At 36.7% G+C, this 14130-nt stretch overlaps 1 protein-coding gene across 1 annotated transcript in view; it reads right to left on the bottom strand.

Annotated features, from left to right (window-relative positions):
* The window catches only part of Smu1 (Smu1 spliceosomal factor), a 255576-nt gene that overhangs the window by 203437 nt on the left and 38009 nt on the right, over nt 1-14130 (bottom strand). The window contains exon 3 of the mRNA XM_090368767.1: nt 5081-5224. Coding sequence (XP_090224893.1) covers nt 5081-5224 — 144 coding nt within the window. The remainder of the gene's footprint in view (nt 1-5080; nt 5225-14130) is intronic.

The following is a 14130-nucleotide window of genomic DNA, read 5'->3' as shown; positions in this document are numbered from 1 at the left end:
CAGTTGCGTTCCTGCTATTGGAATCTGTTATAAACTGGTAGTAAACTCGATCTAATTGCATTTGCGATAATACCGATAGCTGGAATTTTATGTTATTATGATGAAATGTGGTTCCCCTTCACTCATATAAAAAACATAACTACATTTTCAGAATATTCTCTTCATTCCTATCGTGTTGCGTTCAGTTGGGGTGATTCAGCGCCCGACTACCATTTCTTGTAAATACTAGCATTAGCATTAGTAGAGGCATTTGATGCAAGAAAGCAAGCTTATGCAGCATCAGCCAAAAAAAAAAAAAAAAAACCACTTCCACTTCAATCCCTCTGTTCGTTCAAAATATCTGTCCAGCTGAGCCTTAAACTTATATAGGCTATCAACTTCCACGACAAGGGATGGAAGTCTGTTCCACCAACGAACCACCCGCTGGCTAAAGGCAAATTTCCGCACGTCTATCCTACATCTGTCTTTATTCAATTTGAATTTATGCCCTCTCAGGTGATTATTCTGAGCGAGAGGAAGAATCCCATCAGCACTGAGCATGCTCAAACCATTCAAAGCTTTATACATCTCTATCACAGATCACCTCGCTGGTGCCTAGTCTCCAGACACTGTAATTTGCAAAACTTAAGCCTTTCTTCATAAGAGCACCCCTTTGTTCCACTCACTAATCTTATTGCCCTTCTCTGTACTCGTTCCAGCAGCTCTACATCCTTCTTGAAATGAGGCCTCCAGACCTGTATACAGTACTCTAGGTGTGGCCTGACCATTGCCTTATACAAGGGTATAATCACCTCCTTATCCCTGCTAGAAAAATTCCTATATATCATTGACAATACATCATGAGCTACTCTTGCAGCCCGTCTGCACTGCTCAGAGAACTTCATATTTGCCTGCACAACCACCCCCCAGGTCCCTTTCATTCTCTACCACTGTCAGTGTAGTACCACAGAGTTGATACGTTGCTCTGGGGTTGCTGTTTCCCATGAGTAGTACTTTACATTTGTCAATGTTAAACTTCATTTGCCACCTCTCAGCCCATCTGCTCAACCTTTCCAGATCCTGTTGCAGCAGCATAGTGTCATTAGTGTCCTTGACAACCCTGTCTACCTTTGTATCTTCTGCAAACTTCGACATTAAGCTTGATATACCCTCATCAATATCATTTATGAATACAGAAAACAATAATGGACCCAACACTGAGCCCTGAGGGACTCCACTAATAACATTAGTCCACGATGAGCAGTGTCCATTGATTACTACTCTCTGTCTTCTCCCCCTCAGCCACTCCTTTATCCAAAGCAGCAATTTGCCTCCAATGCCACACTGCTCCAATTTGTGCAGCAGTCTTCCATGTGCAACAGTATCAAAAGCCTTTCTAAGATCCAAGTATATAATATCAAAGTTATTCCCTGCATACAGTTCCTTTGTGACTGCATCATAGTATCCAATCAAATTGGTCAGGCAAGACTTCCCCTTAACAAAACCATGCTGTGTCCGAGCTATAGCTGAAGTCTTGTTTAAATGATCCTGCAGTGCTTCTTTAACTAGTGCCTCCATTAATTTTCCTGGAACAGAAGTTAAACTCACAGGTCTATAATTACTTGTGTCAGCCTTTGATCCTCCTTTGTGAATTGGGGTGACGTTTGAACATCTCCAGATTGTGGGTACCTCTCCTGAGTCCAAGGAAGCTCTCATAATTATGGCTAAGGGTTTGCTTACTTCCTTTGCTGCCTCCTTTAATATAACTGGATAGATCCCATCCACCCCGGGTGCCTTTCTTGTGTTTATCTTCAACAATTTCTCCTCCACTTTACTCTCAGTTATTACAAGATTCTCTAGCTTACTGCTAGAGTTGAATACACCTCTGGCTTTCCCCTCGCTAAATAACTCCTCATGTGTGAATGTCGATGCAAAATATTCATTTAGTTTGTTAGCTACCTGAGCAGGGACATCAACAGTTGATCCATCGATGTCAAGTGGACCAATCTGATTCATCCCCTTCCTTCTAGAGTTTACATAAGTAAAGAACTCTTTGCTGTTTTTCTTTGTATCCCTTGCCAAAGATTTCTCCTAATCTGCCTTCGCCTGCCTAACCTCCTTTGTAACTTGGTTACAGATCAACTTGTATCTATCATAGGCTTCTGTGTCATGTGTTAATTTGTATGTATCCCATGCATGTTTCCTCTCTGCCATATGCCTCATCAGTTCATCTGACATCCATTTAGGCCTAAACCCTGAACAATATTTCTTAGTTGGTATGTATAGCCTAGTAGCTTCCAAGATAAGTTCTTTGAATGCTTCCCATTTTGCATTTGCTGTTGGTAACATCATCAGTTGGTCCCACTGTATAGAATTTAAATACTGTCTCAGTCCATCGTAGTCGCCTTTACGAAAGCAATAGCCGTTCCCTTTACTCCTAATGGTAGTTACCTCTTTGAGTAAATCCCACTTCAGCACACTGTGATCACTGCCACCTAGTGGTTCATTTATCTGCAGATTCTTAATGCATGAAGAATCACTGCTGATAATCAAATCAAGAATATTCTTCCCTCTAGTTGCCTCCTGAACATGCTGATGTAGAAAACAATCATCCAATAAATCCACAAAAGCCTTGCTAGTGTGTGAGTGACCAGCCCCCAAATTCCAGTCAATATCTGGGAAATTAAAATCTCCCATTATAAGACTCTCTGATTTACTGGCCCACTCTATTTCCCTGTACAGTTCCTTATTATACTCATCAGAGTCATTGGGCCTATAGCACACTCCTACTCTCAATTTTGATCTCCCAATGCTTATGTCACACCAAACTGACTCGACACTGCACTGTCCAGCGATGTCCACTGGCTTCACTTCCTTGGATTTTATGTATTTCTTAACTAATAGCATAACCCCTCCTCCCTTCCTATCCAGTCTATCCTTTCTGTAGACGTTGTACTCCCCAAATTCCAGTTCTGCATTCCTTATATCTGTGTGACACCACGTCTCTGATATGCCAAATATATATATGCCTTTGATGTTTTGAGCAATACCTCAAATTCATCAAATTTATTTACTAAACTCCTAGCATTGGTGTACACGCAAGTATACATGCACCTATTTCTATTCTTAGCTACCCTAACACAACCCATGTGTTTACTTGTACCGCAATGACTCCCGGCAGTCTCTGAAATATCCTGCATCTTGTTTTTCAGGCTTCTGCTCATTCCAATAGAAGCAGTGCAAGAATCTCTTTCACCTCTGCCAGTGGCTACTGTTAATCTATTCGTCTTTGTCTCCCCCCAAGCTAGCAGTTTTCCGACCCACCTAACACTGCCTCGATAGCATCAGCAAATATTCTTGCACCCTTTCTATTTAAGTGTATCCCATCTCTGTAGAAGCAATCTCTCCTGTTAACAAGTACAGTCCAGGCTGAAAAAAATTCTACCCCTTAAACCTTGCACAATCTTTCCAGGGCCGAATTGATCGACAAGGCTCTCATCATATACTCCCTCCTATCGTGTCTGGGCAGAATTGCAGACACTTTCAAATTCAACCCTATTTCACGTTTTTTTTTTCAACAGTGACCTGTACTTGTTAAGCAACACAAAGGTGAATCGTGCATAAGTGAATTCGGTTCATGTTATATACGATATCGTATAGTTTAAACAAGTGTTATACGAGCACTGACTGTATATGCATATTTTAATAAATATGGCAAATAAAAATAAAGAAGATGGTAGTTCGAAACACCTGTAAAGCCAAAGGCCAAAAAAAAAAAAAAAAGAAGAAGATAGCCGAAAAATGTAGTAACTTTAAAATAAAAAATACATCAAAATGTTAAAAGAAAGTAGTGGCAGCTACATCAGATAAAGGCGGTAAAATTTTAGTTAAAACACTTCAAAATGGTGAAGAAAAGTAAATATGCAATTAATAAAAATATAAAATCTGATGATGGCAACGTAAATACTCATACATGATCAGGTATTTCATCGGGGAACTACACCTAACCCTGCATCAAAGGATTGCGTTTCCATACTTGCCCACAGCTATGCAAGAGAAAATTTAAATAAATGTAATTGAACGGGAAGATATCTCTTACAAAGTATGGACAAGGTAGTCCCCTATGCAGTTTTTATAATGAAGATACAATTAAGTTAAAATTAGTACAAAATGAATATAAAAAGCTGGAAGATTAAAAAATTATACCTGAAAATGGAAACAAGAAAATACACAAGGTCAACACGATAGCTGCAATCAAAATAGTAACAATAGGGACAAATCTGTTATATAATACAGCAACTAATGTGAAAGAGAGCTATGTATTATATAACAGTTTTGTCTCTATTTGTTACTGCTTTGATTGAAGCTACCGTATTGACCTCATGTATTTTCTTGTCACCATTTTGAGGTATAATTTTTTAATCTTCCTGCTTTTTATATTCGTTTTATGCTAATTTTAACTTAATTGTATCTTCATTATAAAAACTGCGTAGGGACTACCCTGTCCATAGTTTCTAAGAGATATTTCCATTTTGATTACATTTATTTAAATTTTCTCTTGCATAGCTATGGGCAAACATGGAAATGCAGTCCTTTGATACAGTATCAGGTGTAGTCCCCCGATGAAATACCTGATCACGTATCAATATTTATTTTGTCGTCATCAGATTTTTTTATTAATTGCTATGTGCTTTTCTTCCCAGTTTTGAAGTATTTTAGCTAAATTTTTCTTCCTTTATCTGATGTAAGGTTCTATTACTTTCTTTTGACATTATGATGTAATTTTTATTTTAAAAGTTACTACATTTTTCGGCTACTTTTTTTTTTTTTTTTTTTTGACCTTTGGCTTTCTGGGTGTTTCGAACTACCATCTTTATTTTTATTTGTCATATTTATTATAATATATATATATATGATATTACTGATGCATGTGATGAACTGGAATTTCATCCTGGTACACTCAGGCCCATTCCTAGCCTTGTTCAGGTGCTTTTTAAGTGAACTGGAACTTAGCAAGCTCCAGAACAGAAAAATATTTCATTTCAGATCTTAATAGTTTCTGTACTATGCATGAAAATACATAAAATCATATATATCTTACCTGTTCATATAAATCAATAAGTTTTTTATCTGGAAGTTTAAGGGACTGCACCACTTTTAATACTGTATCCCAGTGGCCATTATTAATGTCCTGTACAAAACTGTCAACACTATCTACTGTGTTCAAAGAAATAGATGTTTCCTCCTGAAGAATTAAAGAGAAAGACAGATAAACATCATCCTTTAAAAGAAAGTTATCAGTATATATGCAAAACTAATTTTAGCCAATTAGTTTTGAAATTAGTTATATGAAACACTTGGAGATATTCAATTAAAAAAATTATGCTGTCTCATTTAACTGACAATCTCGGTATAAGTAATCTATTTATTGCAAAAAAACACTTTCACACTATTGTGTTTTTTTTTTTTTTTTTAATGTATTCTGCACATGTTCCATAAAGAAATAATGAATAAGTATTTAAAAAAAAAAAAAAAAAAAAACATTTTGGGAAGGAAATTATGAGATACATAATTTCATTCTTAGTTTAAATGTATCAGGATTTCATGTTAATTTTCTAATATTATATAGCAAAAGATTACAGATCATTGATATTTGGATTTACTGCACTAGCTTTGGTCTTGAGGTTGTCACAGACATTCTCTCAGATATGCTAGACAAGCTGTACTTGCTATCTGGGAGTCTAAAATGCAGATGGAACTGATATTCAGGAGACACTCAAGTCAAGCGGACCCAATTTCGGCGAAGTTCGGATGGGCTGTGATGGTCTGTGTAAAATCCTCTGTGTGCAAGCAGAGGATTTTAGCCAAATCCTCTGCTTGCACCTTCACGATGGTGGGACTGTTAGTAATCCTGGGTATAACTCCCATGCACAAGCACACTGTGAGTGACCACCCAGGTGTGAACCAGCATAAGCAGGGGTCGAGGTGTGGCGGCCACACCACATGGAGGAATGCTGCCCCTTTGTGTTACCAGGCAATACTAGGTGGTAGATGACACCCATCAACTGGTGCAATACCACCACTTTGCTTATTGGAGGCTTGAAGTGGTGGAACCCATGTTTAGTCTCCAGAGCTAAGTTCCGGTCTACTCTTCCATCATGCAGTATGACTTTTGGGGTTAAGACAGACATCATGGCGAGATCCTATCTTCCTTACATTTCAAGGGTACAGCTCTAAATGGTGTTCGCACTGAACCTAATAGTAATTCTTTAGGAGGCTTCTGGATCAGCTAGTGTATAATCTTGCTACCTCTACTCTGCCGGACAGTGACTGGAGGGAGTCCGAGTAGTGTGTATGTGGGGGACATTGTCGAGGCCACATTATGTCAAGGATCTGGGTATGCCATATCCAAAAATTTCATTACTTCATACAGCATGTGCCCCCCCCAACCTTTTCTTACTATTGAATACACCATGAATTGTCAAACTAACTGACAATTCATGGTGTACGAAACAAACTAATAGAGCTCCTCCGATGGTATTCTCCACCTTGTCGTGGTGGGGAAGGGGGGGGGGCTTGGATGTCCCGATGAACCGGAGAGTTAAGTTGGTGGTAACTTAGCTACTGGTAGGGCCTCCCAAGCTGGACAGGTCAAAGGGTAGGGGCCAGATTAAGAGAGATACCTCGGCCCTCCAGGTTGGGGGTTGCTGCAATGGGCTAGCTCCTCGTTCAGTGTAAAAAATACACAAATGCTAAACGACCTACAAGTGAAAATGAAAAGGGACTGCACTTTTGGAAATGACTCGGCAAGCGGAAAAGGACTATGATTTCGGGAATGCTGGAATATTCAAGGCCTTTCAACTAAAAGAAACTTTCTTCCGGATGAACTGCAAACATTCAAGTTAGACATCGTTGTGTTATCAGAGACAAAGAAAAAGGGATGTGAAGAGAAAATAATGGGAGAATACTACCATTTTTGGAGTGGAGTCGATAAGAGTGAAAGTGCAAGAGCAGGAGTTTCTATTGCTGTTAAAAAGAAATTGAGACACAACATCAAAAACTGGCAATTTATTAATGAAAGAATGATCTCATTGGAACTGACAATGTATGAGAGAGAAATATGTATTTTGGAAATATATGGGCACTGTTCTTCTGAATTGGCTTCTATTATTCCCACTCTCTCTTTCAAAACAGTCCGAACATTTACCACCATAGCCAATATCCATTTACTGTCTAACTTCAAACTCACAGAACCAAATTTTCATCTTCCTCGTTTATTCATTCAATTGTCGTTTTCTGGAACAACCTTCCTTCATATGTATTTCCTGAAAATTACAGTCTACAGAAGTTCATGTCTAATGTCAACAAATATCTTCTTTCGTCTTCTCAACCTCCAATCCAAAAAAAAAAAAAAAAGAGGCTACTAAGGATATTAGCATTAGTAGAGGCATTTAATGCAAAAAAGCAAGCTTATACAGCATCAGCCAAAAAAAAAAAAAAAAAAAAATCCCATTTTACTCATCCATTCACTGTAAAAGTTTGCCTACTTCTGGCTTGAATACATATAAAATGCCAATTTCCATAACAGATAGAAGTTTGTTCCATCGAGCAATAAATCATACACGGCTAAAGGCAAATTTCTGCACATCTTTTCTACAACTGTCTTTCCTCAATTTGAATTTATGTCCCCTCAGGTTTATAATCTTTTGTTCAATCAAGTGCATAAACTTTGAACTTTCTCAAACCATTCAATGCCTTAAACCTAGGGTGTCAAACTGGCAGTCCGCGGGCCACATCCAGCCCGCGACAAAATTTTTGTGGCCTGTGATGCCCAAAAATAAAATGTTAAAGTAAACAATTAAAAAGTACCTATTTATAATTCTAGAATATAAGGATTAAAAAACCTCTGTAATAAATATAAAAATAATCATTGTAATTGATAATAATTAAAAAAAAAAAAAAAAAGACTGTATTGATGGAGCCTTGATTAGAAAGAACTAAAAATATAAATAGTAATTTCAAATGAATGAAAACTGAAATTATTATCTTTAAATAACATTGTAACTTTTTAGTTTATTTCTTTAAAAATAAAAGAGTTACATTTTATTTTTTTAAATGGAGAAATCTTAATCTAAATTTCTTTTACATTTTTTAAACTAATATTATAATATTGCAAATGCAGCGTTTTTTTATAATTTTATCGAAAAGATACTTCATTCATACTAGTTTCTTTGTCGGGATCTGTTGTGTTGTGTGCTATCTATAATTTAACAAATACCTAAGTAATCGTTTTTTAAATTTTATAATTTTAATTTCAACTACAAAATTTATATAGAAAATGTCGCTTTCAACACCAGTCAAGAAAAGAAAAATTGATAACGAGGGAAAAAAATTCCAAGAAAAGTGGGAGCTGAACTATTTTTGTATGGAAGTGAACAGTAAAATTACATGCTTAATTTGTAAGGAAAATATTAGTGTTGCTAAAAAATACAACATTAAGCGGCATTATAACTCTAATCATAAGGAACAATATTCGGGCTTCAAAGAAAAAATAAGAGAAGAAAAATTAAAAACAATGAAGAAAACACTTCATAGTCAACAAGTATTTACAAAATTCATGAAAACTAATGAATCAGTAGTAAGAGCAAGTTATGAAATATGCTATTTGTTAGCAAAACGTTCAAAGTCGTTCACAGATGGTTCGTTAATTAAAGAATATATGATAAAACCAGCTGAAATAATCTGTCCTGAAAAAGTGCAATCATTTCGCGATATTTCATTATCAAGAAATAGTGGTAGAGAGAATTAGCGAAATGGCAGATAACATGAGTTCACAACTACAGGATATATCTACAGAAGTCTTGTTCTTTTCAACTGCGATTGATGAAAGTACAGATATACGAGATGTTGCTCAAGTTGCTGTATTTTTTCGTGGTTGCGATAATAACATGAGGATCACCGAAGAATTGTTAGAAATTATCCCTCTTCTTGGAACTGCAACTCGCGAAGATATTTTTGTTGCTGCGTGGAGCATTTTAGAAAAGTGTAAGCTTCCACTTGACAGACTTGTGTCTGTAACAACCGACAGTGCTAAATCGATGACAGGTGAAAATCGAGGATTTGTGTCAAAATTGATTAGAAAATTACAAGCTGAGTACCCAGATAAACCGAAAACCATGGCTGTCCACTGCCTTATTCATCAACAAGTTCTGTGTTTAAAAATGGACGATGCATTGAAAACAGTAACAAAAACAATCAACTTTATTCGAGTGAGAGCACTCAACCATCGGCAATTTACTTCTCTTCTTAAAGATTTAGAATCTGAGTTCGACGATCTTCCTTATTATACAGAAGTTCGATGGTTATCATGCCACAAAGTTTTAAAGAGATTTTATATGCTTTTGGAGGAAATAACAGTTTTTCTTGAAATGAAAATGTATCAGTTATAAAAAATCCTTTGTGGATTAAGGATTTGGCATTTTTAATTGATATTACAAGCCACCTCAATAATCTTAACATTTCATTGCAAGGTAAAAATAAGTTAATAATGAACATGTACAACACAATAGTAAGTTTTGTACAAAAACTAACGTTGTTTAAAAATCATTTTAAAAAAGACATTTTGACCCATTTTCCTAGTTGTGAGCAGTTAAAAACACAAAATCAAAATTGCTCTTTCTCACAATATTGTGACAAAATTGAGGAAATCAAAAACGAATTCAATAAGCGTTTTAATGATTTTAAAGAGTTAGAAGATATGTTTTCTCTTTTTGTTGGACCTTTTTCATTTGAAATCGAAAAAGCTCCCACTCTGATTCAACTGGAATTCCAAAAATATATTCTTACTTAGGTGAAAAACACACGGAAATTAAAAGGTTTGCTGAGCAAATTATGTGCTACTTTGGGAGTACATACTTATGCGAGCAATTATTTTCATGTATGAAATTAAATAAAACGGCGTATAGATCGAGATTGACAGATAAACATCTTTCCGACATACTGAAAACTGTATGTTCCCAGTCTCTGACTCCTGATGTTGAAAAACTAGTAGGGGGTAAACGCTGGAAGGTTTCCGGGAAAACAAATTAATTATTTTCATAAATATATATTGAATATTTAATTTTTAAATAAAAATAATAATATAACAATTATATATACTAAAACCAAAGGAGCGCAAGGCAGCCAAAGTAACACACCTCTATTAGTTACAATTTATTAGGAAACGTTTGAGAAATTGTTATTGTAACAAAATCCATCTTCAGTCTTTGTAGCAATTTCCAAAACGTTTCCTAATAAATTGTAACTAATAGAGGTGTGTTACTTTGGCTGCCTAGCAGCTTCTTTGGTTACCAGTTCATCAACAGCCACTTTACTCCCATTTCTTCACTATACATACTAAATTACTTGTATTCTGTAGATATGAATAAAAATTTAAATGTTAATTACATATGAGTTTTAATTATCGTGATTATGCTACTGAATCCTGAATCAATATATAATATTTAAGAAAATTTTATGCGGCCCGCAAAAATCATACCATCGCACAAAATGGCCCGCGACAGAAATGAGTTTGACATACCTGCCTTAAACCATTCAAAACCTTCTTCTCTCTCTCTCTTGGCACAAGCACATTACAAATATTGCTTCCTCTGCATCTAAAAAATTTGATTTTCTCTTTCACTCTAGGCATTACTTTTCTTCCAGATCACCTCAATCAGATCACCTCGCAGGTGCCTAGACTCCAGATTCTGCAATTTGAAGAACTTTTTTGCAGAAGCATTTCTTGGTAACAGCAACCTTTTGTTCCATTCACCAACCTCATAGGCACCTCCGTAGCCAGGTGGAAAGGAGCAGCAGTGTGTAGCACACGCTTCTTGATTAGACCGGGGTTCGAGCCAGTCACCACCAAATACGGAGGATGTGGAAAGGTCAGGGAATGACCACTGCATATTCCCAGAGCAATATGGCCTTAGTTGCTAATGCTCCTAAAAAACCAAACCAACAACAACAACCACCAACCTCATTGCCCTTCTCTTTACTCGTTCCAGCAGATCTCCATCTTTCCTAAAATAAGGCCTCCAGACCTGCAGCAGTAATCAAGGCGCAGCCTGACCATTGTCTTATACAAGGAGACAATGACCTCCTTATCCCTACTAGCAAAATTCCTATATATCACTGACAAGACACCATGAGCTACTCTTGCAACCCGTATGCACTACTACCAGAAACCTTCATATCTCACTACACAATTACCCTAAGATCTATTTCATTCTGCACACTACCTACCCCTGAGTGTAGTACCGCACAGTCGATACCTTACTCTGGGGCTACCGATAATGATATACAGTACTTTGCATTGGTCAATGTTAAACTTCAGTTGCCACCCCTCAGCCCATCTGCTCAACTTTTCTAGATCCTGTTGCAGCAGCATACTGTCATTAAGAATCCTGGCAACCTTTGTATAGTCTACAAACTTGGACATTAAGCCTGATATACTTTCATCAATATCATTGATAAATACAACAGAAAGCAACAATGGGCTCAACGCTGAACCCTGGGGGACCCCAATAATAACATTAGTCCACGACGAGCAGTGTCCATTAACTAGCACTCTCTGTTTTCTCCCAGTCAACCATTCCTTTATTAAAAACCAGCAACTTGCCCATAATGCCATACGGCTCTAATTTGTACAGCAGTCTTCCATGTGCAACAGTATCAAAAGCTTTCATAAAATCCATATATATATGACATCAAAATTATTTTTTGCATCCAGTTCCTTTGTGATCACATCATAGGATCCATTCAAATTGGTCAGACAAAACTTCCCCTTAACAAACCCATGCTGTGTATGAACTATAACTGCGGTCTTGTCTAAATGATCCTGCAGTACTTCTCTAACCAGCAACTCCATTATTTTCACTGGAAGAGAAGTTAAATTAACAGGTCTGTAATTACATGTCATCCTTTAATCCCCCTTTGTGAATTGGGAATACATTTGCACATCTCCAGTCCATGCGGACTTCCCCTGAGTCCAAGGATGCTCATAGCTAAGGGTTTGCTTACTTCCTTTGCTGCTCCTTTAATAAAACTGGATAGATCCCATTCACTCCAAGTGCCTTTCTTATGTTTAACTTTGACAATTTCTCGTCCACTTTGCTCTCAGTTATTACAAAATCATTTAGTTCCTATCAGAGTTTGATAAGCTTCTAGTCTCCATATCCCTAGAGAATTCCTCATGTTTGAAAGTAGATGCAATATACTCATTCGGTTCGTCAGCAACCTGAGCAGAATCATCGACAGTTAAACCATCGATATCAAGTGGACCAATCTGATTCAAACCCTTCCTTCTAGTTTATATAAGTAAAGAAGTCTTTGCATCTTTTGCCAAAGATTTCTCATAATCTGACTTCACTTCTCAAACCTCTTTTGTGAATTGATTACAGATTAGTTTATATCTACCATAGGCTTCTGTGGCTCCTGATAATTTATATGAATCGCATGTATTTTTCTTCTTCTTCTCTGCCACAAGTTTCATTAGTTAATTTGACCTCCATTGAGGCCTAAACCTTAAAAAGTATTTCTCAGTTGGTATGAAAAGCCTAGTAGCTTCCAAGATTAATTCCTTGAATGCTTCCCATTTAGAATTTGCTGTTGGTAACATCAGTTGGTCCTACTGTAAAGAATTTAAACTGTCTGAGACCACTGTAGTCACCTTTATGAAAGCAAAAAACCCTTCCCTTTACCCCTGATGGTAGTTACATCTTTGAGTAAATCCCACATCAGTACACTATGATCACTGTCAACTAGGTTCCTTTATCCACAAATAATCAGATGAAGAATATTACTCTCTGTGGTTACCTATCGAACATGCTGCTATAGAAAACAATCATTAAATAAATTCACAAAAGTCTTGCTAGTGTGCTAGTGACCAACCCACAAGTTCCAGTCAATATCTGGGAAGTTAAAATCTCTCATTATAAGACAATCTGATTTACTGGCCTAGATATTTCTAGGTACAATTGTTCTTGTACTCATCAGAGTCATTAGGCCTATAACACACTACTACTCTCAATTTTGCTTTCCCGGTGATTATGTTACACCAAACTGAATCAACGTTGCACCGTCCACTGATGTCAACTGGATGCATGTCCTTAGATTTTATTTGTACACACTGTACTCTCCAAATTCCAATTCTGTACTCCTTATATCTCTCTGACACCATGTCTCTGATATCCCAACAATATCTGCCTTTGATGTTTTCACCAGCAGCTAAAATTCATCAAATTTATTAACTATACTCCTAGCATTAGTGTACATGCAAGTATACTTGCAGCTGTTCTTACTTTTAGTTACTTTAACACAGTCCATTTATTTACTTGTTCCATGATGACTCCCAGCAGTTCTTGCAATCCCCAGCACCTTTCTTTCCAGGCTTCTACTCATTCCAATAGGATATTGTCTTTCATGTGATATTTGGAAAAAGATCTATATACACATATATATCCCTACATATAAGAAATGCAAGTAAGAAAAAAGGATTGTTTCTGAATGAGTGTAAAACTAAAATTATGGTGATTGGTGATAATCTCAGTTCAAGTAAAGTGAAGGTTAGTGGGCAAGATATCGAAGAAGTTGATGAATTTGATTACTTAGGGTCAAAAATAAATAAAAATAGTGACTGCTCACACGATGTAAAGAGACAACAGGCAATTGCTAAAATGTTGGTCACTGATCTGACAAAATTATGGAGAGATGCCCTTAAAGACGAAACAGAATTATTGATTCGTTAATTTTTCCAGTTGCTACTTATGAATGTGAAGGATGGAATCTGAAACGAGTTGACAGGAAGAAAATTGAAGCATGTGAAATGTGGTGCTAGAGGAGAATAATGTGTATTTCTTACTTGGATTGAAGAACAAATGAGTTGGTATTGAATAAAATTGGCAGGCCTAAAATTCTTCTTCATAGCATCAACAAAAGAAAACTCAAGTTTTTTGGTCATATAGTAAGAAGGGAAAACTTTCCCTTCTTACTATATGAAGAACATAATGGAAGGAAAAATCAAGGGGAAGAGGTGCAGAGGAAGATATGCAAGTAGGTGGAAGGATGAGATCAGTGAACTTCTGGGCATGATACTTTGTGATGCCGCTT

The sequence above is a fragment of the Mastigoproctus giganteus genome, chromosome 2, assembly GCF_048544385.1.
Source record: "Mastigoproctus giganteus isolate SK-2022 chromosome 2, ASM4854438v1, whole genome shotgun sequence".
Lineage (NCBI taxonomy): Eukaryota > Metazoa > Arthropoda > Arachnida > Uropygi > Thelyphonidae > Mastigoproctus > Mastigoproctus giganteus.
The sequence above is the reverse complement of the archived record's forward strand: the minus strand, read 5'-3'. Positions and strand labels throughout refer to the sequence as shown.